The sequence below is a fragment of the Python bivittatus genome, unplaced genomic scaffold, assembly GCF_059951505.1.
Source record: "Python bivittatus isolate LINGU-HERP-01145 unplaced genomic scaffold, Pbiv_v1 ctg000220_np1212, whole genome shotgun sequence".
Classification (NCBI taxonomy): Eukaryota; Metazoa; Chordata; class Lepidosauria; order Squamata; family Pythonidae; genus Python; species Python bivittatus.
In genome coordinates this window covers 6,868,818-6,896,812 of record NW_028277048.1, presented here as the reverse complement: position 1 = coordinate 6,896,812, position 27,995 = coordinate 6,868,818, and the positions used below count along the sequence as shown (strand labels likewise).

The following is a 27,995-nucleotide window of genomic DNA, read 5'->3' as shown; positions in this document are numbered from 1 at the left end:
CCCCCCCCCGATAGGACAAAGTTTCTGCTCTCCAGGTTTCCTCTTCCACAGCAAGGAGAGGCAGTCTTCTTTATAACTACAGCAAACACACACACCCTGCCAATAACTAAATGTAATCTGTAGACTAAATGATACTGACAACTTACAAATATATAAAATGTTTTATCAATTCAATAAAAAGGAGTGTGTAGTGAGGAGCTTGTATGGGACAGATCGTAACTGTGAAAACCCACATCATCACCACTCCCACCCCTCCAGTTTTGAGGTACGGGCTTGATCTCCACTCAGATAGACTCCAATGGCGACTTCCATTTATGGCAGGTTGCTGGCCTGAAGCCAAGTTCTACCAGAAACACGTGCCACAGAGGATCAATGATACCAACTAAGGACCAGGCATACTATCCAAAGGAGGATAGCAAGACCCTGTAATCTGCAAAGTGCTGTCAGCGCTGTGAGAACTTTGATCCTGTGTTTGTTGAATTTGTCACTCAAATTCATCACTCTCTTCAGGTTCACGAGGTGGCTCTGCAATGCGGTCTGAAGGGGAAAAAGAAAAGAAAATCCAGGTTTCAACCTATCATACAATAAAATGAGAGCCAGTTTGGTCTAGTGGTTAAGGCCCTGGCCTAGAAACCAGGAGACTGAGTTCTAGTCCTGCCTTAGGCCTGAAAGCTGGCTGGGTGACATTGGGCCAGTCACTTTCTTTCAGCTCAACCTACCTCACAGGGTGGTTGTTGTGGGGAAAATAGGAGGAGAAAGGAGCATTTGGTATGTTCACCACCTTGAGTCATTTATAAAAATAATAAAGGCAGGATAAAAAAAATTAAATATTTCCAACTGCTCTTTAGGGTACTGATCTCAACTAACAAAGTTTCTCATCTGTCCCAAAACTGGAACACAGAAATAGCACAGTAGGACCACAAATCTGCCTGGGTTGTCTTCAACTCATCTTTCACAAAGCCACTTCAAGCCTGGTACCCTCTGTGACTGAGAGTTAAAGTCTGACACATCTGGAAAATACCACATTAGGGAAAGGTGGCCTAAAGGCCAGATTACTGCTGCTGCTGCTGCTATGTGTGAAAGAGCTTGGGTTTAGTTTTTTGGATGATTTTGTGCTATACTGGAAAAAGGGCACACACCCTCTGAAAATCATGCCTTCCCATGCTTTATTTATTTACTTAAAACATTCATATAGCCTCTCATCTACCCAAGGAGCTCTGGGCAATAAACAGAAACAAAACATAACCAAACTATATAAATCCAATTCAAAAGAAACTGGCTCAGGCCCCCTAAAAATTCCATTAAGAGCATATCAAAGAAAACCACACCCATGCCAGAACCCCATCAGCATCCCAGCCTCGGTGCTGGATGAAGAGCCAAGTCTCCAACAGCCTTCTAAAAGCCAAAAGGGTTGGGGCTGTCCATACCTCAGGGAGGAGGCTGTACAACAGGACAGCTGCCACGACAGTGAAGTTCCTGAGTCCCACCAGGTTACGCTGCTTCACTGGTGAGACCCGGAGCATGCCCACTGTGCCAGATCTAGTGGGATGGGCAGTCCCACAAGTAACCTGGTCCCATGCCACCTACGGCTTTAAGAGTGACAAATCTTCAATAGCATGTGGAAGCCCACTGGGAGCCAGTGCAGTGGTGTTACATGAGCATATCTTGACACATCCAGCATTGCACATTTTGAACCAGCTGAATTTTCAAATGCTCTTTAAGGGCAGCTCCAGAGAGAGTGTGTTGCAATAGTCCAATCAGGAGGTGACTAAGGCGTGAGTGACGGGGATAGTGCTTACCAATCTAGAAATGGGTGCAACTGATGCACAAGATGTACTTGTGTAAAGACCCTATTTGAGCAGGACCAACGAGTCCAGAACTCCCAGATCTTGCATAAACTGTGCCTGGGGGAGCGTGACCCCATCCAGAACTATTAATGGTAGAAAATCACTAAATATGGGGGAGCCTAAAACCACAGCTAGTCTTGCCAGGGCTGAGCCAAAAAGGGTTCTGCCCCATTCTGACCTGCACAGCCTCCAGGGACTGAGACAGGACTTCAACAGCCTTACTTGGATGTCCTGGGGCAGATGTATAACTGAATATCATCAACATACTGACAATAGTAAACCCTGTGGCAACAGATTACCTCACTTAGCAGTTCCATGTTAGATGTTAAGTAGGAGTAAATGTTTAGAAGTAGTATGCCACAGAATGTCAGTTAATACAGGGGGCTGGGAATAGGATGTGCCATTAATATCTCCAGCTTGGGGGCTTCCCAGAGACATCTGTTTGGCCACTATAGGAAACATCTTACTAGGCAAGATGCAACTCTGGTTTATCTCAACAGAGCCCATTTTAATTTAGCTTTAAAAAATACTGAAGGCAGACCTAAATACAGTCTTTCATAAAATGGGCCCACATTTCTAGACCTCACAGGGGCAGAAGCTTAAATGTTAAAAAAGTACAGTACACATTGCTGCTGCTGATACAGGTATTTGCAGAGCAATTTCTTCTATGTATTTTTTCCCACGTTTGCCTTTTGAGAAAGGAGAGCTGTAGAAGGAAAGGTCAGGCAAGAGTAAGAAGGAAGAATGTCAGCAAATGCGACAAATATGCTTCAGCATTTTCTGATAGAAAACTTACTGGACATCAGCAAACCCCACAGGGTAAGCTGGTTAACAAACACATCTTGAGTGAGATCCTTGTTTATGCTCAGGAGGTAAGGAGATACAGCAACACATAATACAACGCATAAGCCAACTAGTAGAGGTCAAAGTAAAATGGCAGGCCTGCTGCTTCTCCCTTTCCTCCTCCTCCTGGAATGCCTCACATCTGCACCACTTACATAGCCTACATTTCACGGATCAGCAACAGCAGAAGTGAAGGCAGTGTTTCAACCTGGGCAACCTGTTGGTAGATCTGTATTTTTTTCAAGAGAAAATATTTTTTTCCTCCCTTCATTTGGATTAGGGAAAATTAGCACCTCAAAAAAGAGAGTAGTGAGACACCAAACTTCTCTGATCACAACTACTGTGGCTGCACTGTGGGCACTGGCAAAATGGCAAGCTTGAGTGGATATACCAAAAAAAAAATGTGACAAGAATTGACCTAATGACATACTTTGCAGAAACAGAAGTTCAGGTAGTAAATCATCTGTATTGTACTACTATGGACTATGTGGTCAGAATGCACATGATTAAACGCTCTTTCATATTCCATGACTACTCTCTGTGTTTGAGGAAAAAAGAGGGGGACAATTAGCTTCCACCCCACTATGCCAATTTTTTACATAGAGGGATTTTTTCAGGGAGCTAGAGCATTCTGTCATGTGGATTTTGGAGAATGCAAAGGTTTGCTACATTGCCTGTTTACAAGAACGAGGGCAAAAAACACCAGAAGAAAAGAATCCCAGCTGGACAGCAGAGAGTGTGGCCTTTCTGTCCATGGATGTTCTGGCAGGTATACTTGGTAAAATCTGAAGAGCCCAAACACTGTATTTCACAGCGTAGGCTCGGAAGCCCTCTAACAATAGTCTGGGAAAAACTGTAGAGGCCCTGGAAGCAATTACATCTGTTTTAGTAGGGTTCTGAACCAGTTTCTCTGTTGGCAGAAAGAGGCCAAAGTGTGATGGAATGGAATTATGAAGGCCAAGCTCAGGGAGATAAACATTTTCTTAGCTCACCAGAACTGCATGGGAGGAATAAGAGAATGGCACCTCCCTGAGGAATTCACACTGTTGTGGCTGGAGGACTTTGGGAACTGGGGTTTTAGTCTGCAAAGATTCTTGCTAGAGGTTGTAGCTAATAAACATAGCTGGACTGAATTGGCATTGTCTCTTGGAGTTCCTTGGGCTAGGCCTGACATCATGGCTAGCCCAAGGAACTCCAAGAGACAATGCCAATTCAGTCCAGCTATGTTTATTAGCTACAACCTCTAGCAAGAATCTTTGCAGACTAAAATCCCAGTTCCCAAAGTCCTCCAGCCACAAGTGTGAATTCCTCAGGGAGGTGCCAGTCTCATCCTCTTGTTCCTCCCACGAGGTTCTGATGAGCTAAGAAAATGTTTATCTCCCTGAGCTTGGCCTTCATAATTCCATTCCAACACACAAAGACAGCTTTGGAGTGAAATCAGGTCTATAGGAAGCTTTTTTATTTTCCTTCTCTAGCACCATTTTCAAACTTCATGTTATCATCACAATCATTTTCAAATAGCCCAGCCATTCAGGATCTCTCCCACACAACCTAAGAATCTCTGTTCTAGCTCCTGCTCCTATCCCAAATGCCTTGTTTCTGACCCATCGTGGCCTGTTTGGAAACACTAGATAGCTTTGATGTTTGCTGTAAAACCAGATTCTGCAAATTAGGTAATGAAACAAATTTGACTGCAGGTGCATTTTCTTGCTGTTTTGCTATTTGATCACTTTTAGAAACTTGAGGTTTGAGTTCAGAAATTTCTGACAAGGCACAGTCCATTAACAGGCAGGAATTCAGAGGGATGTCAGGAGGAACAACTGAATGGATCCTAACTGTTAAACGAGGCTTTAAACTCTCAATTCTAATGAGGGCTATAAATTTGCACTGTTTAACAGATCCTCACGAATTCTTTTCCAGATATATATTCAACAAGAAAATACATAAGTCAGGGCAGAGATTAAAATGTAGCCATTGCTTCTAGAGACTTTATATTTGAAGTAAACAGTCCCTCCCCTCAGCTGTCCTTGAAGGCCGATACAGGAAGACCCCTTGCCCGGAGAGACAATGCCCCTGTGACTCTGGACACATGGAAACAACAGAGCATGTGCTTCTCCAGTGCCCGTATTACAGAGACATTCGTACTAGGCTCATCTCACCATTACTGCATAAATACACGGGGCGCACAGGACAATTCTACACCTCCCTGCTGCTTTCAGATACCAACCCCGCTACAACATATAATGTTGCCAGGTTCTGCGCAGCAGCAATTAAAATTTGTCAGATGATGACCTGTGCCATAAATTAATCTAAATGAGCATCTAGTTTGTCATATTAGTGTGCTCTCTAATTTGATATCGTCTGCCATATGCTAACCTTTATGCTCCCCTACACCCATCTAATGCTCCTACTCCTTTTTTTAGATTTTTTAGACTCATTTTTATATATACTTTGTTTTAATATGTACATTTTTAATATCTTCTAACTTTTCATAATTTTTCTTTTAGATATATATTTTCTATTTTATATCTTTTAGCTTATTATTTTTCTGAAGTATTTTCTATGCTTTTTAAATTGACTGTACCCCACTCTCTTTATGGCGCTCTTTGACCGTAATAAAATATTTGATTTGATTTGATGTAAACAGCTTATGCACAGCAAGACAGGGATGTTACACCTGCTGCTCCTATTGTATGGCTTTCGTGCACTAGATATTCCACATGAAGAAGGCTTATTTGTCCAAACTTAATCTGCAATGCACAAGTTCACAGCATTTAAATCACTTAAGCCAGCATGACATGTTCTATGCAGATTTGTCTATACAACCTTCAGGCAAAAGTAATTCTGCTCTTGTTACCACACACAGGATTTCTCCTGTTGATCTTAAAGCCCAATTAAGACTTTTGATTCTGACATGAAAATAAGGGAGGGTGGTTTTCAATACTCCTCTATGGAGCACACTGACTGATCAGGTGGAACTGAACAACAATGGCTGGAACTGAGCTGCCCTTCTTAAAATTTCACTCCCTAATTTAACCAAACCATTTTGGAGACTGAGTAGTGCCACCTCCACCTGCCCAGCAGCAGAGAGGTGGGGCTGTTACCTTCCCCCGAAGGTGCAGAGGCAAGCACACCCAGGCTGTCAAGCGCCCCCTCATGATAGAGTGCCAGCCGTTCCATCATGCGCCTCCGTGCTGGGTTGATGACAATCTGAGGGGCAGAGTCACCTGCAGAAAGAAAGGAGACCATCACCAAGCGACAGCCTGCCTGGATCGTCAAACCAAGGCCCTTAAGAGAGGAGCTAGATTGTCAATACTGCCTTTCAGCTGCTCTCCAGGTGCCACCCCAGGTACTTTTGGTGCCAGATGAAGCAAGCTTTACATTCTGAGCTTCTCAAAAGGCTCCTTAGTTTTAGTTGCTTTAAAGTTGTTAGGTACCTTTACTCCTACTTTAATGCATTTTTATTGTTGGCCTATTAAAGCTGTAAGACTTACTGAGAACTTACATTGAAATAAAATAAAAATAGTGACAGATAGTAAAATGTTAAAATGGGGTGCATGAAAGTTATCAGATGCAGGGCTGGGTAGAGATGACACAGAACAAGCAAGGAAGAAAAGCATTTTTAAAAAGCTGCAGCAAAGCATAGCAGCTAGTGATTAAAACAAATTTAACCAAACAAGCTGTAATTCATCAGATGGACAAGTCAGGTAATTATTATGGATGCAGGATGGTCTCTAAAGCCAAATTAGGCCATAGCTCCACCTTGCTCAGTATTGTTGGCACACCAGGAGGCCACATCTTGCCAGGGTTTGAGATAAGGCCTTTCCTTACACAGCTGGAGATTCCAGAGACTGAAACTGGGAACTTAACAAATCAAGTTTTGTGTCATATTGTATCTGATTGCAAAATACATTCCACAAAATCATTAACTGATTTAATGTTAGTGGAGACCTACCTTTTTAATTGTATCATTCCTTCCATCTGACAGCAAAGCACAGGAGGGAAAATATTTCAGTCTATTACATTTAGATGCACACACTTGATAAGTGCCCTCAGCCCACAAGTCAGTGTTACTTAAAAATAAACATTTACAATTTCTGTCTGCATTATAGGTATTCGTTGGACATCTGTACTTGTTAGAACAGGGACACATTAAAGTATTCCAAACAAATGCCTTAATTATTGAAGTTAGCTGATCCAATAAATGTTGTTTTCCAACAATTCACTCATTGTGGAGTCCTTGGGGTTCTCTGAGCTTGATTGTTTCCTTGCAAACGCTTCATTACCCAGCTAGGTATCATCTTCAGTGCTAGCAAGAAAACAACCAAGCTCAGAGAACCCCAAGGACTCCACAGTTCAATCCTGAGCTACACATATTTGCTTCCATTAATTCACTCATTGTTGTTCTTTTTCCAATTAGCAAATGTTTCATTGTATTTAATAAATGCATTAAATCAAGCTTTCCAACCTGAGCAACTTCCAGTTCTGTGGTGTTCAGCTCACTGGATTCTCCAGCCAGCCCAGCCATTGCTGAAAATTCTGAACTGAAGTCCATACATCTGGTAGTTGCCAAACATCTGGAAACACTGCTTTAAATATATGACTACTATTTGCCAGAACATGGCCTCGTTGATATATAATGTGATTTGCTTATATTTGGCTTGGCATCTTGTGTAAATGGGTGGGGTTGTGTGAACCACACTCTTTATGGCTTTATGTTATCTGTTAATCAGCCCTGTTTGGTTGGCTGATCATTCTGTCTGGCAAAGCCTTTGAACGGGGTAGGAGAAAGAGATGTCTGCAGAATACCATACCTAACCGGCCTACAGACACACTCCCTCCAGTCCCACTTCTGTAGCTCAACAATCTGGAGTCGGCCTCTAGGCTTTCATCACTCTCCTCAGGTTGATTAAGAGACTTCGATGAGTAGTAGTCTTCCTCCGGTGTGTGCGGTTGATGTGGCAGCAGTAGTAAAGAGGCTGAAGATTTCCCATATAGGAGAGACTGTAGCCTCTCTAGCTCTTGATACACCTGCAGGATAGGAAGAGTAGTTATGTACTAGTGCTTCTTAAGAACACAGTCTGGCAAATAAAATAATTTAGCCTTTCCCCCACGTCCCAGCAAAAGCCACTGTGGTCAAATGGGCAAGCTCCTTTGAACAGGAAGTCCCATTCCCTCCTGAGTTCATTTATTGTCTTTATGATATAGACAGCCTTATGATATAGCTGAAAAACTGCAAACGGTATAGTGAATGTTCTAAGCTGACCATTCCTTCTCTTATCTTTATGATAAACATGGCACATATGGCCATCAGCAGACACTATGGTGCCAATAGGAAGCAGCAGAAACAACAGAGCCTCAATACAGCTTGGCATTTATTCATTGTCTCTCCTCCATTTGCCATCATTCCTTCCTTCCACCTAGGGTTCATGCACTGGTCAGTTCCATAGAACTGACAGGGACAGCTGCAAGTGAAAACAGCACTCCACTGTGACAGTAGCATTATCAACAGAGGTAGGATATTTCTGGACTGGACTCCAGATGTTGCTTCATTTTAACCCAGCACCCTTAACCACTGGTCATGTTGGCTAAGACTGAAACTTAGCAACATCTGGAAGACCACTGGTTCCCCATTCCTGGATCCTTCTAGTTGCAGGTCCCATGGAATGAGTACAGATGGATGGATGTGTGTGTATTCATACGTGTATGTGTGTGTGTGTGTGTGTGTGTGTGTATCTCCTTTCTCTCCTTGCTCCATCATGAATATGCCATCCCTCATTTACACTGTAAAGCCATCTCAGAGACTTCAGCAGATAAAGAAGAGAGACAGATGTTTCTATTCACATATAATGAAATCAAATCAGTTGGAAAGTATCTGAAAACCTACAATTTTTTTTCAGCTCAGCTCTTAGCTCTACTTCTGTGGGTGCACAGAAGCATTCTTATATCTCTAAATGGTTTCTAGACATTAAAAAACAGATAATTATTTCTCATTGACTCATTCACAAGTCAGGACCAACTTTGGATAATGTTTTACAGTGCTTACTATGATCTGGGTGAGTCAAATGAATTATAATCCTCTCCTTAAATTTTAAGACAAAAGATAGTTTGCACTTGCACACACAAATCAGATCAATTTGAGGGATAAAAGCAGACTTTTCTGATGTCAACAACTGATGTGAACCCTCCCTGAGTATAAGCTTGGTGTGGAATATTTCTAAATTTTCCACCCTTTCTTTAAGTGCACAGAAAGGCACACTAGGCACAGATACAAATAGGGCTATAAGACATTCAAAGAAAGGGATTTAAAAGAGAAGGGGGTAGGAAGCACTATTGTGTAAATATTTATACACACACACTTTCATTATGAAGCTGATGAAACCATAGAATAAAGCAAAGTCAGTATATGTGAAAAGACAACAGATTCAGAGAATAACATGCATAAAACATGCATGATCCCGCCAGATTTTCATGGACGTTCAAAAATTTTTCCTGATTCCATGAAACAAAGGTTTAAGGTTAAAAGCTCTGTCACAGAACTCCAACCCAAGCAAAATTCCAGATTTCTTCACCGAAGAAAGAAGATTCAGTATTCCAAATCTAATGTTTGTTCTCTTACTTCAGCCATTGGAGGGCGGTGTTTGGCTCGCTGGTGGAGACAGCAACAAGCCAACTTGCCTAGCGTTTTGCCCAGTTGCTCTGGACAGGGGCCAGGCCGAAGGTCTACGTGCTTCTGGTAGAGATGATTGCCAAGCTGAACTGCTTTGGTATGACTAGGAGTAGTTACAGCAGTCGACAGATGGGCTTCTTGCTCCTCTTCATCACTTACCAGATCCTTCTGAAAGCACAAAGATGGACAAGCAATCATAAAAAAACCAAGCTGCATGTTATAGAATGAATCAGGATAAGATGAGAGAGTTGCTCACCAAGTACTTGCTGTGTCCTCGAGAATCTACTTCCATGGGTCGTCTTCCAGTCAAGAGTTCTAGAAGAACCTGCCAGAGATGAAGAGAGATTATTTTGAACTGTGGGAGGAACAAATAAAAGAAGACTGCTAAAATAGGCACTTTGTTCTTTCCTCATACTTCAGCACAGACAGCCAGGTGACCAGAACTCAGAACTGCATTACAGAATTAGGTTATCCTGGATAAACCCTATCAGATTTATTACAAAGGACCTTTTTGTATCAAGTTTCCCAACTAGTCCTTTTTCATAAGAGCTCAAGGATTAGCAGAATTATCTCCAGCCAGCCCTTGATTCAACTGCTCTGAAAGTCAGGCTCCATTTTCCCCAGAACTGAAAGCAAACAGCCAAGGTTCTGGCAGGATTTTCCCTCCTGTCTCTTAATGAAATGTGGCTTTATTGTGTACAGCCTGAAGCCTTTGAAGCCCCTCAATCCTCATGTTAATTCAAAATGTATAGTATATATTAACCGCTAGCAATAAAAATCAACATTAAAACACCATAATTGTAAATGAGTATCAGAGTTCATGCAATACATCTGGTCAGCTTATTGTTGCTATTACTATTATTTACCATGCCATCTATGAATCCCTTAATGATGTACAAAATGCCCCAAATCTTGTAAATTAAAATCGGTAACAGTTATAAAATATAATTACATAAATATTTTGGCCATGACAAACCATGCATCACATAGCTGAAGTGAAAAAAGTTATCCATCAATTAAACAATCCCACAACTTGTGTTTTTTTCCCCTCACATACTGAGTCAGAATGTATAATGTGATACTTACTTAGTATAGTATAATGGACGAAGTAAAATTACAACTTCCTTTTAGTTGTGCCCAAACCATCACAAGCTGCTCAGGGAAAGAAGATGCTCTACCAAAACTAGAAGGGGCTCTCTGGCCATTACAGTGGTACCTCGGGTCACGGACGCTTCTGTTCACAACCAATTTGGGTCACGAACAGCTCCGTTCGCAAAATTTTGCCTCTGTTCGCGAACGCCGGATCGGGTGACGAACAGGATCCGCAGCCATTTTCCCTCCCATGACACGTGGTTGCAGCTTCCTGTAGGGAGGGGGACTCTCCCTCCAAGCAATAACCGCCTCCCCACCTGCCTTCCTGTCCTCCACGCCGGAAGTTGCCTCGAGCAAGGTTAGCGTTCTCTCTCTTCGTACTGTATTTTGTTTCATATTTTTGCAGTTTAAAAAAAAAATACATATGGTTCAGAACAGATTAACCATAATTACATTGAACCTTATGGGGAAATTTGATTCAGGACGAGACCAAAATCGGGTTGCGACCAAATTCGGAGGGGTCAGAACAGATTAACCGTATTTACATTGAACCTTATGGGAAAATTTGATTCGGGTCGCGACCAGAGTCGCGGAACGAATTAAGTTCGTGAACCGAGGTACCACTGCATTTTATATTTTCAGCTTCTGAATAGGTGTACAGAGACACCCTATTACAGTATGTGGGTACAAGAGTTATCCTAAGAGAATAACCCTTTGAATTGTCTAAAGGGGAAATCCCCTCAGAAGGAGAAGTTGAACTCGATCTATTCCCTGGAACCAGCAACTGTTCAACGGACTGCCTGGGAAGATGGCGGACTCTGTCGCTACTACACGTTCTAAGCAGAAGCAGGATACCCCTGCTGGCGATGCCATTGAAGTGAAGGCAGGCTGTTGAACAAATGAAAGACGTGCCTTCCACTTCTATGACACATCCTGTCCTCATCGTACAATTTGCAATAACATTCCCATTCCCACATTACTCACCACACCAAAACTGAATATATCAATAGCAGTAGAAAGCATCCCAGTCCGGACATATTCAGGAGGTAAATAGGCCAATGTACCCCGCACAGTCTGGGTCCGGCCCAGCGAACTGCTCATTCCTCCCTGCTTTGGCCGGCGGCTGAATCGTGCCAATCCAAAATCAGCCAGCCGTGGGTTGAGTGCCGCATCCAAAAGGATGTTAGAGCTGTAGAGGACAGGAAAAGAAGGTTTCATCTATTCACCATCTGCCAGTTCCTTCTCAAGCTCCCATCTACAATAAGCATGACCGGGAAAAAGGTCTCCTCCAAATTCTTTTCATCCTGTTGTTTGGAACTCAGCACCCACTCATTTACAATTCTGCAATCAAAAAAGCAAAATTCTGTACAATTCAATCGTATTCAACTGCTCTTAGAAGGCAACATGAGAGGCAAGCAGCTGATACCAGGTAGCAACATCCTGCTTTCTGGTCAGTGACACTTCTAAAATAGAGATGTTACCAACACTCCTTCAAGTATGTATAAGAAAATGAAAAAAGTTAGAACTCTGATGAACATCAAGAGCCCCTGGAATTGAACTCTGTATGTAATAAACATTTTGTGCTTTTGCAAAAGTTTCCAGAGGAGTCCCCTGATAATTTTTTGCAGCAAAACCAAGGAACAATCTTATGATACAGAAAGACAAACAGGTATATTATATTGCATAAGCTTTGTGAATCACATCCACTTCATCAATTGCATGGAGAGAAAGGAAAAGAAGTATTTTCTATGAATGTGGGGAGCAGGGAGGCAGGAATGATAAAAGGAGAGGTGAAGGACAGAATACTGATAATTAAACCAGTAATTATTAATTATGTATAAAACATCTTCTTGATGTTTGATTGATGTACTGATTAACATTTGTGGGATATCAGAAACTTTACTAAGGCTTCTTATTATACAATACATCCGCTTATCGGAATGTCTGTATCACACCTATTGTTTTGTTAATGAGCACTGTCTATTTGTAAATCTGTCTCACCATTTCTCCCCTCCCTCTCTGTCCCCCATATTTCAAGAACAGCAATATAATAAGGCTTTCTCAAGACTATATTCCATATATCTGATCAGGTCAACTGATATACAAAAGCTTGCACTGTTCTAGAATCACAGAATAAAAAAAACCCCAACTTTCATTTTATGGTGATGTGGGCAATTCATGGTATTTAGCAGTACTGGTTTGCTTATTGCCAAGAGTGTTCTAAAAGGCATCAGAATTCCAAAGTATCTTTAAATGTGCCAAGGGACATTCAGTGATGCTGTTTGGCAGGAGATTTAGAACAGATAAAGGTCCTTCTTTACACAGCACATAATTAACCTACGAAATTCATTACAACAAGATGTGGTAATGAAAAGGGATTGGGTAAGTTAATGGAGGACAGGTCTGTCAAGTGCTATAAATCTTGAAGCGCAGTGTTACCTCCAAATACCAGTTACAGGGAAAAGGAATATCCCTCCTATCTGTGAGCATCACAGTTGACCATGCTGAGAAACAAAACCCTGGATTGGAGGAGATTACCCAATAGGGTAATCTTATGTTATTATGAAAACACGAGGAATCAAGACATTAAAAGATGCACACAACTTAATGGATGATGAACAGAAAATCCTTCTGAATAAAAAAAAGTCATGTTGCCCAGGAAACCACTAATTTCAGCTTTGCTACAATTTGCTTTACTCTTCCCAATACAGTGAACACTGGACTAGCTCCTTTAAGACACTATTGCAGACAGATCCAGAAGAAAACCACATAAAGTATGTGAGAGTACACCAAGAACAACAGCAGTCTCCCAATATCCCATATGCTGACCCAGAGCCTCTCCAAGGTGGGTGCGGATGATATATTTAGTCCTTTTTGGTTTTGTTTTTTTGGAGGAAGGAAGTGGTTAAGGGTAAAATGTATGCTTTAAGATTTGCAAGGGTTTAAGGTACCCATACTATCTGTCAAAATGAATGCTTCTATTCTGCAGGGAGATTTAAAGGGCAAAAGACATGACTTAAGATATCCATTTCATTCCTTTAAAAAGCCGATTACATTCTAAAAATGGATACAAGAATGCTGGCCCTATCCCATTTGTCGATGTCATAATATCAGTGTCCATGCCCCTTTTAGCCCCTTGCCAGGGCACAAAGCAAGAATAAATTCTCAGGCCAAAAAAGTTGTCTATGTTTTTCATTTATGGAATAATTCCCTTTATTGCCTTCCCCTTTACAGCATTTATATGCTACTTATAAGCTTATGTCCAAAGCTTTGCCTATCCTGTATAATCCTCAAAAATTTAGGTTTGTATATTCAGGCATTCCACATTCTGCAAAACTTGCATAAATCATGCAAACAGAGGAAATATATACAATATGTCATTTTGCATTGTTTATTCTGGTTTTGTTTCTCATGAAGAATGAGACAGAAATCATGCCATTAAGAACCCTAATACAGACCCTTCTGGCTAATATAATGATTATAGGGACTGTCCGCATGCCATAGGTTCCTCAGTCCAACTACAGTTATTGCCTTGTGCAATCACAATGCTCACTGTCTATTTTCATTCTCTCTTGCAACAATTCTCTCCTCCCCATACTGAAGCAGAGAATGTGAAGAGCTGTTAAACATTTCTCTCCTCATTCAAAAAGCAGATATCCTCACATTTAAACAAAAACAACATATTAGTTATTTTCACATCTCACCCTAGGAGATGAGTTCCCTTCCATTCTCTCACCTCTTGACATCTCCGTGGATAAGGCTAGGTGAGTCACTATGTAGAAACTGAATAGCTCTGGCAGTGCCTAGAGCCACATGGAGCCGCTGTGTCCAGGAGAGGCAAGCACCAACCTAAGAAATTCAAAATAGATACAAGGACAGGAGTGACACTGAAGGTCTTGTTTGCAAGAACAGACTACTTTTAAATTTTAAAAAAATGGAGAGGACAAATTCAGCTAGGTACCTGGCCACGTAAATGATCTTCCAAGGACCCCTTGGGCAGGAAGACATAGACAAGACAGAAGCATCCCTGTTCAGCACAGTAACCAGCAAACTCTACAATGTTAGGATGGCGGAACCTACAAGAGAGACAGTATTAAACAACAGCAGCTCCAACTCAACTCACCCCCATCCCCGTGATGCTCTAGCACTGCCTTCCCAAACCTGGTGCCCTCCTGATGAGCTGGATTTGGGGAGCTGAATTCCAACACATCTGAAGGACACCAGAACAACCCCCCAACCTACTATCCCATTTCAGAGATCCCACCGTACATCCAACATAGACTTTGGTTCTTACCGGGAAAGTTTTTCCACCTCTGTGACAAAACTGTTCTTTATTACAGTCCAATCCAACTCTGCTTCCTGTCAGTCAGATTGAGAGATTAAAAAAAAGGAAGGAAGAGGATATGTAAGTCATCATTAACTGGACCAAGTGAAAAAGCATTCTGGGTGGTACAAAGGAACAGGATTGTTTCTCAGCAACTAAGCACCAATTATATATGAAAAACACAACTATGTCACATTGAAGGGTCACTAGGTCTGATATGGCTCATCTCCACTGCTATCACACTCCTGGACTGCAAGGAGCTCCTGTCCAATTTTATTTTTAGGAGATGGTCTATCAGAGGTGCAGAAACCAAGCCTAAGAACCTTTATGGTAAAATTGAGATTCTGTTCTCATGCCAGGGATTCATCGTTCCATGGACTAGTTCCAAAGAAGATAGGAAGCCAATGGAAATGAACATAAAATAAAAAGGTGTGAACATTATAAGCTGTAACTCCACTCCTGCTATCCCAACAGAAATACCTCCTTGAGCCGTTTCACAGCATAGACAGTGTTGCGCAATCGGGCCTGGTAGACACAGCCAAAACCTCCTTCACCAATCTTGAGATGTTCTGAGAAGTCATCTGTAGCTTGGCGCAACTCTTCCAACTGCCACTCAAAAGGACACGTGGAAGGCAAAGATTCAAGGGCCTGGAATAGGGTGGGCAGACAGACCATAAACAGACTGAAAGGGCATCCTTTCTCTTCAAAATACCTTTCTCAATATAGGTGTGTTTTATTACAGTAATTCTGAAGCAGAAGCCTTTTAGCCAGCAGCTCCTTGTTCTCTGGCTGCTGATTGCTTCTCCCCTTCAAATGGAGAAACAAAAAGCAGCAAGTTTTCAATGATCAAAAAGCCAGGTCTGCTTAAGATCAGTTGGAAGTAAGTGAGAGTAGTAGAGAGTGGCCTCAGAGAAAGTTTAATTCTGTTTTCTGATGAACAAAGTGAAAGAGAAGATTTAAAAATCGAGATACTTAAAAAGGTAAACTGAAGCTTTAAGTGAATAAGGAAAAGATAGAGAATGAATAGAAAAGAGAAAAGCAAAACACTGAAAGGTAAAAGCACACTTTTTATACAGCAAAATATCTTGTATTTAAACTTATTCACATTCATTTAGTATTTCTTCCAACATCCTTCCAAGGTAGATTTGTGTTATATTCATATACATTAGGCTACGAAAGGGGAATAAGTATGCCAGAGACCACAAAATGTTTATGACAGAAGTCTGATCTAAACTAGGAACCTTTATTTGGGGGTCACACTTTTAAGACACCTGTTCAAAGTGAAGGATATACATTTTGGAAAAATTAGAGAATTAGAAACGAATAGGATTGAAAGATTAGGTACAGGTAGTCCTCATTTAACAACTACTTGTTCAGCAACCATTTGAAGTTACAATGGCACTGAACGAGTGGTACTTACGACCGGTCCTCAAAGTTCTAGCTATCCCAGCACCCCCATGGTCAGGTGACTGCGATCTGGGTGCTTGGCAACCAGCACACACTTACAACATTTGCAGCATCTCGTGATCACATGATCACCATTTGTGACCTTCCCTGCTGGCTTCCCATAAGCAAATGGAGAAGCCAGCAGGGAAGGTCGCAAGTTGTTCCAGTAAGTCGCTCACACTCTCCTCCACCCGGCAGCAGCCACTCCCGGTCCTGTTGTGCTCATGCTACATGGGCCACCCATGCATCCTCTCCTGCCCAGCAGCTGCCACCCCTGACCTGCTGCGCCTTACAGGCCACAAGTGCACCCTCCCCCACCCGGCACCACTTATGTGCTTGCTGGCCTGCTTATGAGCCAATGTAATGGTATGTGGGAAAGACCTTGGGAGACTGGGCCCAGAGATGCTGCCTAGGAAACGGTCAGATAAGAGACAGCACAGCCCGCAGCTGGATAGTGGGTGGGGCAAGAGGCTCAGAAGAGACCCTCCCTAATTTCTCAGGCCGTAAAGGAGATGGGAGGAGAATTGTACTTTCAAACTTGCAAGACTGATGTCAGCCTTACTAGGTAGACCAGACAGGAAACATGACCAGATGAGCTAAGTGTACTTTACTGTAGGACTACCTTAACAGAATCTTGCAAGTCTAAAAGTACAATTCTCCCCCATCTCCTTTACAGCCCGAGAAATTAGGGAGGGTCTCTTTTGAGCCTCTTGCTCCACCCACTATCCAGTTGCGGGCTATGCTGTCTCTTATCTGACCATCCCCTAGGCAGTGACTCTGGGCCCAGTCTCAAGGTCTTTCCCATACACCATTACAGCCACTTGGGACTCGCTTAACAACCCACAATCCTTGCTTAATGATGGCAATGGGGAGTGCCAGGATTGCCATTGCTAAGTGATGCGGTCACATGACATTGCACTTTATGACTGCATTGCTTAGTGATGGAAATTTTGGGCCCAATTACCATTGTTAACCAAGGACTAACTGTACAGGAGGAAAGCAGCATATTAGGGGTCTTAGCCTGAAGAAGGGAGAAAATATTGATTTATCAATGTGAGAAGAACTTTAATAAAATGAACGTGTATCTTCAGATAGTTAAAACCATTCACAGGAATAATGGCAAAGCTACGGCAGCAAAGCTCTGTTAAAGAGAACTGAAGGGCTAGCGTCCCTGCAAAGTGGAAAACAAGGACAAGAGAAGGCGGGGGGGAATCTAAAGCAGACCTGTGAGCAACCTCAAAAAACAATGAAAAAGGAAGAATCACTACTTAAAAGAAACTGAAAAACATATGACTGAAGAAATGGTAGTCACATAACGTCCTGCATATCTTTGAAAGATACAGATTATGACTGCTATGCACAATTAGACAAAAACCACAGGGTTGGAAAAGTTATAAAACAAGCACAGAATAAATCATTGTGGCTCACAAGAAGTCCTAGATGCCTGTTATTGCCATAAATGCATACATATTAAAGTTCCCCCAAATTTTGCCAACACAGTAGTTTCTCTTGTATTTTCCTTTACCTCTTCTGACTACATCCCACTGAATATTGTAACAATCAAGCAGAATGCAGTCCATACCTGTGCATCAGTGCGTGTAGGGGGCGATGGTAGGCTGCTGGGGGCTACACTGCTGAAATGGCTGCTTGGAATAGAGCCTCTCAAAGAGAGCAGAGGATTGGAGTGATCTGTTTGCCCAAGGAAAGAAGTGGGAATACTGTTATAGTTGAGATTCAAAACAGCCCTAGTATTTGTAGCCCACCCACCTCTTTGAGCACTGGCTGGTGAAACAACAATATGCATAGAAATGAACTGAAAAGTCACACACGAAAGAGGAAAGAGAGACACCACATTAGTGTGGCATTATGAATTATATACAGGAAATGGTATACAGTATTCCAAGAAACTCATGAGCATTTAGTTCTAGTGACTGAGTGTTGTATCAGGCATCCCTTTGAAAATGGTTTTACCTATCCTAAGAGAGATGTTCTAGAAGGAAGTTCAAGGCAATTTAAAAAGCATTCACATGAAGTTCTCACTTTCATTTGAAAGGAGAAAGCCAGTTAGTAGCCCTCAAGGCTGCCAAACTGGCTTTCAAAGTAGATGAAACTTCTTAAGAACGTTTGCACTAGGGTGTGCATATGAAAACTTTCAGGGACCTCAGTGGCTCCCTTGACTAATTCTTTATCGTTTTCCAGGACTTACAGGAATAAAATCTGGGAGAGGAGGGAGACAAGCATGCAATGTTTATTCAAGGTGCCAAGCTGATTTTCCTGGTGATACATTTTGGTTGCTTTTGGCCACAGCTTTAATATTCTACACTGCAGAGCACAGTTTTGGTCATTAGTAGCCTGCTATACCTAGCAGCTCATTAGAATTACTGATCCTATTTCAGAGTCAGCTCTGTATGTCTTCTAATGATGATGCCAGCAAAAGAATTTCCTCTTGCTATTAATTAACCATCTCAAATACCATCAGAGTGTTTCTCTCTCTTTCTCCCCACTGATCATATTAATACCAAGCCAAATAAAGTTTGCAAAGGAAACTGTTCAGGGTTTTCACCTCCAGCAAGAAGGGGCTATACTTCCTACTTATGGACCAGATACATATCCCACTGGACAAACTGAAGTTCATCTTACTCCATCTTGTGGGAAACCCAGATCATTTCCTCAGCCAGAGAATTCTCCCACACGGACACATCTGAGGACAGCTTTTCCTAACCAAAGACCTTCCATTGGTATTCAGACTACAAGGTTCAGATTTCCCAGACAGCACAAATGGTACCAAGTTGGGAGAAGCTATCAAAGGACCAAGCCACAAACTACATGTGGTTATCGAGTACTCCACTCTGGATCAAAAAATCAGAAGAGGGGAGGGGGGATTAAGAATGGAGCAGCCTTTTCTCATTTGTTTCTCCTGAAGGAATACTTTAGGATTTTTTTCCCCCTGGATTTTCCAGGAGGGAGCCCCTGGACTCATCTGGCCCATTTCTTAAACTCTCTTGTTCTTAGCCAGTCTCTACCACCACACCAAACCTGGTCCCGTTCTCTTCTGTTTTGGGTTATTATGCTGACAGATAGAGTCCCAAGCAACCTTTACATAATTTCTTTCCAACATTCTGATGGGTTGGAAAGAATAAAACCCTATTAAGCTTTTTAGAGTTTACATAATATTATTCTAAAACAAATCACTCAAGGCAATTCAGAAGAGCAAATATTGAAAATTAAAAAACAACAACAATGTAACACAAATTTTAAATAGCCTCATCCAACCTAAGCAAATATAATTAAAAGTAAATATACTTAAAACAACAATTCAGATTCACTCAAGAACGGAAGCTATTAAACATTTATGCAGCTTTAGCCTGAGCCACAACAATAAAACTTCATATAAAATCTGGTTGGGCCCAGATGGGGGAGTTCTCTCAGAGATGTGTGGCAAGAGCAGGGAGGTGGCTAGGGTCATCTGAGATACTCTGATGGTGTCCAGAGGCGTTATTCTACAGATACCTGGTTGCAAGACTTATTTAGATTGTGCTCTTAGGGCCAGTTGGGGCCGTTGCTATTCTACCACCGTCCCTGCTGCTAAAGACACTCTATGAAAATAGTTTTACCTTGCTTTTCCAATAAAAATGCTGAATGGGTCAAGCCACAGCTAGTTACAATGCCAAAAGAAATAGAGCTGAAAAAGTGAGGAAAAATTTACATCTTCACTTGTGCTAGAGTTTAAAGTAGAAGGTAAAAATGCAAGCTTGGCCTCATCATCCTTTCCGAGGCCCTACTACAGATGAAAACTGCATTGCTACAGTTGTCTCTGAGGCAAGGGTTGTACGGGGAGGGGAATGAGAACTGATGGCCATATGAAATCTTTTAGATCGATACTTGAATTATCAAACCCTTAGTCATAAAACCTCAATATATCCATGCAACCTCCTTTCAGTTACTTTTAATTACTGCAGAAAGAGAACATTGCTGAAGAAGCATCACAGAAAAATCTATAAGAAAAATCGCAGAAAAGGACAAGCAGAATGATCAAAAGGACTGAAATAACTTCTTTAGGAGGAATAGATCCTCCTCAAGATCCTTGGTGTGGGGGAGGGGAGCATATTTTAAAAGTACAGACAATTTCTCTCTAGTATAAGAATTTGGAATCATCTCGTGAAATTGACATGTTCAGAAATAACAGGGGAACTTCCTGTCCCACCAATGTGTAAGGAAATTGGTTTAGATAACTTTCTAAAAAGCATCTGACTAATTTGTGGAGATTAGACCTGTCACCATCTATAAACTGTGAAAGCAAATTAGAATCCAATTAGATTTCTATATGCTAGATTTTTGTTTCACTTTCTTCTCATGTACTCTGAAATTTTAACAGGCACATCTTCATAATTTAAAGGTAAGTAACATAGAGCAATTCTTAGGAACTTGAATTCTGTAGCCAGTGCCAATTTCTGCATTGCATAATCAGTGTTTAGAATATCTGCAGTCTTGCTGAGGAGACTCTTAGTAGGTGAAACTTGTGGCCCCAACCCATTCCATTGTCCCAAAGCCCAATGCTTTTGAGTTTTATGCAATGAGAGGATTTCATGGAGTGGAAAGCATTTCATGCTTCAGATATCTGGGGAAAGTTGTCCCTGAACAACCCCAAAGGAGAGGAAAACAAGTTATATTTTAGTCATACATGAATGCACATTCCAGGAGCCATGGCAAACATGCAGCTTGTACCTGGTTCAGGTGGGGAAGGTTTCTGGTGGGGCTCCCACATTGTTGTAATGATCTTGCAGCTGCCACTGCCACCTGGGTCTGGGGCAGGTGGGGGCTTAGGAGAAATAGACGGCATTTGAGAAGGCAGTGCACTGGACTTCGGGGAACATGATAACAGATGTCCTATAAAAAGAAGAATGGAGAAAAAAGAATTAAAGATTGCTTCATACACACTTTGGTTTAGTATGGTTTGTGAACCCAACTATTAGGAATGATAAACTATGGGTTATATCTTAGCATATTAGGCAAGCCCAATTAATTGTTGCTTAACCAACAATTAATTAAACCATGGTTTGGCAACCGCACAAATCAGCTGCTCTTCTTTTTATAATGATGCTTGCAACAAATAACTTGCTCAAGCACGTTAAGTCTAACAGACCGGAGAAGCTATAGCTCCTGAAGATCCACTTGCCTACAGAAAGCTGAATCCCTATTATAGCCAGTTAGAAGTTTCTATACTAGAGGATTGGCAGCAGTCAGGATGGACAGTACTGCAGAGTTACATGGACCAGTAGGGGAAAGCAGCACAAGAGGCTGTGGATATTTGCAGCATTAGGTCCTGCCTCCTGTCACCTTTGACGAAGGAACTGTATTTCTGCTGTCTGGAAAGCAGGAGATGTTATGTACAGAAATGTTAAGTGGTTTCCTTTTCTCTACTGACCTGTTCACTTCAACAACCTGGCACCATAGCCTAAAAATGCTGCACACAGTAGTTTATATTGTCAGACCAACTTAGAATTACAGCACCAAAAGCTCTGGAAAACAATCCATTATGTGAATGTAGCATAAGATACGATTAACAATTCAAACAATGCAGCTGTTTGGTGTTCATAAAATATAAGCCAGTTGTTTCAGAACAGGCTGATGTCTATCATCATTCATGTAAACATTCTGTGGTATTGTGTATTTATGAAGAGAGTAATAGATGCACTCCTAAGTTTATACACACATACAGCACTTACAGTGAATATACGTTGTCAACTGAAGGTGACAATACAACACTAACCACCACTGAAAAGCCATCCAGACTCAGCTACGTGAGTCTTATCCACGCCTGTTTATACAGATATACTGAGGCAAGAGTTAAAAGACCAGATAACAATTAAGCTGACATCACTAGGAACACAAAGCAGGGATTTTTTTGTGGGACATCCATCTATGGAATATCTAAAGGGATCTGCAGGGGTTTACAATGTATTTCTTCTTAACAATAGCTGAAAAATGATCATTTCTTTAAAACTTTATTGACTAATACAATTTTTAATTCTGAATCAGGATTTTCTGACATTTCACATATTTTTATTGCTGGGCTTGCCTTTACTTATTTTGCAGTTTTAAAGTTGCTTTTATGTATAGGTCTTCTGGTAGAAAAACAACTCATAATTTTTTAATTTAAAATGTTACACATCATGAACTGCAAGTAGAGTATAATAAAATCATGAAATGCAGATCTGCAATTTATCATTTAGTGCAGTATAAGAAATAAGACATACAGTCCAGTGCCTCTACTTACACGCATTTTTAAGCTCCTTGAAGATGATAAGTGAAAAATATCCAGCCACATAGGCTAATTACCAAATGTCATGATGAACAAAGAAACTATGATTGCCACTGCAGGCAGGGAGATTCTGGGATTAAGATCATACCTCTTGGGACTAGGACAGGTGGGAAAAGGGAAGATTTGTGAAAATGTTGTTTATGAAACCTGATTCAAATAAATGCATGGGCAGATCACTTTAATCCGTCCAGAGCTACCAATCAGCCTCTATGCTGAGCTAAAGAAAGAGGCAGGAGGGAATCACCTGAAACAATGACATCACGTGCCCGGTATAGCTGCAAGTCATCAAGTATCCGAATTAAATCATCAACGTAGGCATTGCGATTCATCCAGGTCCACATGAGGTTGTGTGTCCGCCCATCCATCTTCTCATATAGTCGCAACTCGACCTGATTTCGTACAATCCTGGAGGCTAGAGTGTAAGACAGAAAGGCCAGTTACCACCCAGGCATTTACTGTCAGGGGTGTAATCCCATAATTTGGATACATAACAGGCTTGACTATTGTGTTAGACTGAATGCTGATACATTATTAGAAGTATATTCAGTTAACAGGTCAACAAAACACTATCCATCTATATTTCACATCTTCTCTTTAAGCTCTCTTTCCAGTTCTAAGTGATGTTTATAACTGCTGCATATCTATAGCATGATTATGATTTTTGATCCAAATCAAAGAGTCAATTAATGTTTCAGGAACCTCAAATATCTGGTCAGTAACATACTTCCCAATTCACACTGGCTGGGAATTCTGGAAGTTTTATTACTACACATCTGGAAGTCACCAGATTGGGGAAGGTTGACATAAGCAAAATGTTTCTGTGCTGTAGGATCTGAATATAAATATAGGAAGCTATCTTATATAACACCAAATTATTTATCCATTTATTTTTGCCTTACCTATTCTGATTCATGCTAGCTTCTAGAGTCTCAAGCTGCCCTCTTTCTTGCTATTTGTTAACTTTTTTTTAATGGAGATGTTAAGAATTCAATTTAGGCGTAGATTAAACTAAGTTCCTCCCTTATAGCAAAAGATGCTCAATTTTACTGCTCTATGTATGCTAATATTTTATACATATTAATTTTAATTATTATCTATTTATTTGATATATATTAATTTAATAATATTATTGCTAATAAAACAAGGACATAAGCAACTGTTAATCAGCAGCTGTGGAAAATAAGAAATGAGAAAGAAAAGTGAAAGAATCCTTTGCCTCTGACTAAATTGGAGTAAATTAATGCAGCTGGCATTCAGCCCTTGGTTCATTTCAACATCAGACTTGCATTCGCCTTTGGTTGCTAAACACCTACCTGTGTAAGAAATTTAACAAACACTATTCAGTTTATTCCTATCTTGAATATGTATAGCCAGGATGCGCCTGGTATTGCTGCTTAAAGGCCAAAAACATTAACTAACATACAGGAGCTAAAATTGATACTAGATAAGGATGAACCACCAAACCAGACGTTTTTATGGTTCTATTCTCCATTGCTATTTACTGTTCCCATTCCCATCTTATCAAGTAACATCACTAAGAAATATACTTATTCCTGGGATAGAATAAGAATAATGGTGTATATGTATCTCAGTGTGCCCATGGACTCCTCAAATAGCACCCAATAGGCTGTTTTCCCCCACTGGCTTTAAATGGGAAGCTGACATATTGCAAAGCACAGCATCTTTCAATTTTTTTCTGATCCCATTGGCATTCCTGGTGGGAAAAAGAGAGTAGCAGTAGTCCGGTGCTGTTGGAAAGTGCATCCAGAAAAATGTCAGATGTAAGCTGTGACAGAGAACATCATACAAGATGGGGGAAATAGTGGAGAACAACCTCTCTCGTTTGACTTTTGGTAAGATAGCATTTTGTGAGTCACCATACTCATTTTGATAGCACCTGTGAGATCATCAACTTGACACTCTCAACAATGTACTCAGAAATTACTTTTAAGATTGTCTGCCACCATAGGATAGATAACAGAGGTTATAGAAGAGGAAAAGATTTTTATGGAATAAAATAGAGACTGAGGTTGATTTGAATGTGGATTTGAAAACAGATTTTTAAAAATTGCCAGACTATAAGAGTGATACAGAAGATGATGTGGATTTAAAACTGATTTAAAAATGATAGACTATAAGAGTGACACGGAAAAAGATGCCACAGTGGATTTACAACTCAAACTGGCTGATGTTTTAATAACTAAAGGGGACATACAAATAATAAATCAGAAGAGTGACTTGCATAGCTTTTTCATTTTGGACTTACAGAAGGGATCCGTTAAACTACTGAAGCTGTTTCTGAGAAGAAACAAAGAGAAAAAGATATGAAATCAACTTGTGGGACACTATTTGTCGGGATTAAAGACCAAGAAAACAGAAAGACTACAAAGTGAACTTATTCGATCAGGGTTAAGAGAGAGGGAGGGGGAGGGAGGGGGGTGAGAGGGGGGTGTTTCTGGTAGCTGTTAATGGAACTTCTTTATGACGAGGACTGAGTGACAATGCTTTAAAGATTTGTTTACAACTGGGGAGAGATTTCTTTTGCTTTATCTCTTAGAGAAAGTGATAACTTAGAGCATAAAATGGATTTATTTCATTAAGGTTAATATATATATATATATATATATATATATATATATATATATATATATAAACCTTAATGAAATAATGCTGTGTGTATATATATATATATATATATATATATATATATACACACACACACACACACACACACACACACAGAGCATTATTTCTGGTGGCTCTTAATGGACTTTTGCTAAATAGAACTGAATGATGAGTTTTTATAATTTCTTTTTTGATAAGAAATGAGTTATGGGAAGAAGAGTTTTTTTATGATTGAAATACTAGAGAATGTGTTAAGTTACAGGAGTTGTTCACACTTGACAGGGGGGAGTTACTTTTATATTTCTTCTTTCCTCTCTTTGCACTTTTTTTCCTTTTCTTCACTTTTTATATTTCTCTTAGTTTGTATTTCTCTTATCTTTGTATTTGTAAACTTTAATAAACTATAGAAAAAATAAAAACTTGACACTCTCAACATTTCAAAAGTACCCAGGGGCCTAAGAAGATTGTCTTACTTCCTAGATGATTTCATTCTGGAATTGGAATCTATACTGCTATTATTGTGGGCACTCTCTCAGCCCCACATTTATTTGTATAATTTTGTTTCAGCTACATTTAAGATTAAAAACTCCTTTGCCGATCAAATTTTACTTTTAAAGCCTGGAGCATAGCTGCCATTTGCCCAAAGTACAATTATCTTTGTACCAACTGGGAAGACAATTTGTACATCCTACCTATGGAAGCACTGACTTATTCAACTGCTATCTCAGCCCAATTGCCACTGGGTTTCCAGAGGTGACCATATCTGGTTGGGTTTCCTTTTTTTCTTTTAACGTATGAAATCAAGCAGGGTTTCCTGTCTAAACCATATGGTGTTTTTATGCAAAATTTGAGTATGCATAGAAGGGAAAGAAAGATAAAATCTACCTTGGAGCGGAGGACAAGTTAGGAGCACATGCTTGATGGTTTACTGCTTGCTCTTCTGTTATCTAGTTTAAAGCATTCTTTATCCTTGGATCATTTCAGCCACCCTTTGCTTCTCAAGCAGTTGCTTCTCCTTTTTTCTGGAGGTTGGATGGGAATAAGCTTCCCTTCTGTCCATGGTCTTCCCCCATTCTGATTTTTGGTGCACATTTTAAATCCTCAAACTAAATTTTGGAAAGTCCCATCTCCCCCCCATATTATATATTATTTTTGTTTCAGGGCTGCCAAAGGAAGCAAGCCAATACGACTTCTGGCTAGATGGGAGCCCATTTAGAGCTGTACCTCAGAGCCTCATAATCACGGAAGTTACAGTCATTGGAAAAATATTACACCATTGTTCATTTGCTGAGATCATGCTCCTAAGAATATTAGAGTGCCACTGGATCAAACTACATGGCCACTCCATTTAGCATCTTACTTCCAACATGGCCAGCCAGTTGCTCTCAAAAGCCCCCAAATAGAATGGGAAGGTAACAGAACATGCTAGTTCCATTTAGCTCCAATGGAAAATATCAGGCACTAGAACCCTTCTCCACTGAGGCATAACAATCCTCTTTTAAAGACATTTTATATCTTGGGATAGCAAACTCCATAAATTTCCTATTTACTGTTTGAACAAGTATTTCTTTTTAGTCTGTTCTAGCTCCACTACATTTGGAGAGAAATTTTAGTTCTGCTGGTGAACAAAAAATACTTTTATCCTTTTCCCATTTTACAGTTATATGTCGCACATTTCCTATATCCAATTTTACATAAATGCTAAACCTTTTGGTTTTAACTCTTTCTTCAGCCACTCAGATTTTTGCTCCTGCCAGGGAATTACCGTATATATTTAAAAATATTTTCTCGGCAGCACTTTCCTTATTTGCAACACTAAACACAATACTGCTGTTACTCCATTTTACCCATAGATATTCACTGAAAGAAAGAAACCAAAAAAGCCAATTTGATGTTTGAGATTTGGTAAGGGGAAAAAATAGGTCATTTTCTACGTAAACCGCTGAGAGAGAGACATTCGTTTTGCTTACAGCGGCAAAGAAATATGTTTAACAAATAAATAAACTGAAGGAATAAAAAAAAAAATCCTGGCCACAATAACAACACACACCCAGCATTTGAGAGAGGACGAATCCACCTGAAGGGATCCAGAGGATCGGGGCAGAAGAAGCGTGTTCAGGTGGGTGCCTTACCCTAGATATCCACCAACTCGAACCAAGCGCTGGCACAACAGTCCACCCATAAACCTAGATTTAAAGACAGGTAGGGGGTACCCGTGGCTAAAAAGATAAAGCCAGAGGCCCCGTAAGACACCACGAGACGGGGCAGCAGAGGCCAAGCCTAGATTCTGCCTACGCCTATCATACGCGCTGCCCTTCCGCTTTATCCAAGGGACCCTCTTCCCCCCACGGCCGGCCAGCAAGCTCAGCCCCTCTCCCGCCACTTACCGAAACGCTCCCACTCGGCCCGGTCCAGCGCGTCCATGATTTCGTAGAACTTACACATGATCGCGGGCGGCAAATCGTAAAGGAGCCGGGTCGATCCGGAACCGGCCATAACCCCCTGGTCCTCGCTATGACTACCGCCCTCCACCGCCCAGGCCGGGCCATAGGAGAGGCTGGACAAGGGGAGGGAAAAAAAGAAGAAAGAGGGGGGTGAGAAAAGAAAAGGGGCTACTTCCCCTTTAAATAGCACTCAGGATGAGGAAGGAAAGGGTCCTTTCGGCAGGCTCCCGTTCATCCTCCTGCGCATGTGCCAACGGCAACCTGCGCCTTCTCTCCTCACGCGGGCTCCCCGTGTGCGCGCCGCCGTCCTACGCAGAGGAGCCATCTTGGATGTGGCGGGCGTCTTTGGACGACAGGACTGGGTGTTCCTCTCCGGCTTTTT

The 27,995-nt window shown here is 41.0% G+C and overlaps 1 protein-coding gene across 2 annotated transcripts; it reads right to left on the bottom strand.

Moving 5' to 3' along the window:
• Positions 1-146: 146 nt before the first annotated feature.
• IRAK1 (interleukin 1 receptor associated kinase 1) lies at positions 147-27,899 on the bottom strand. 2 transcript variants are annotated; one of them, XM_007420516.4, is made up of 14 exons: positions 27,611-27,899; positions 22,789-22,956; positions 20,948-21,109; positions 17,805-17,911; positions 15,257-15,424; positions 14,747-14,811; positions 14,414-14,528; positions 14,189-14,301; positions 11,437-11,641; positions 9,617-9,685; positions 9,310-9,528; positions 7,505-7,721; positions 5,795-5,917; positions 147-537 (listed from the first exon to the last, which is right to left on the bottom strand). In XM_007420516.4, exons 1-14 carry the CDS (start codon positions 27,663-27,665, stop codon positions 485-487), a joined length of 1,839 nt encoding a protein of 612 aa, XP_007420578.1. In that variant the 5' UTR covers positions 27,666-27,899; the 3' UTR covers positions 147-484. The 2 variants fall into 2 exon arrangements, with proteins under 2 accessions (XP_007420578.1, XP_007420577.1); XM_007420515.4 differs by having other exon boundaries at positions 27,557-27,896.
• Positions 27,900-27,995: the final 96 nt, after the last annotated feature.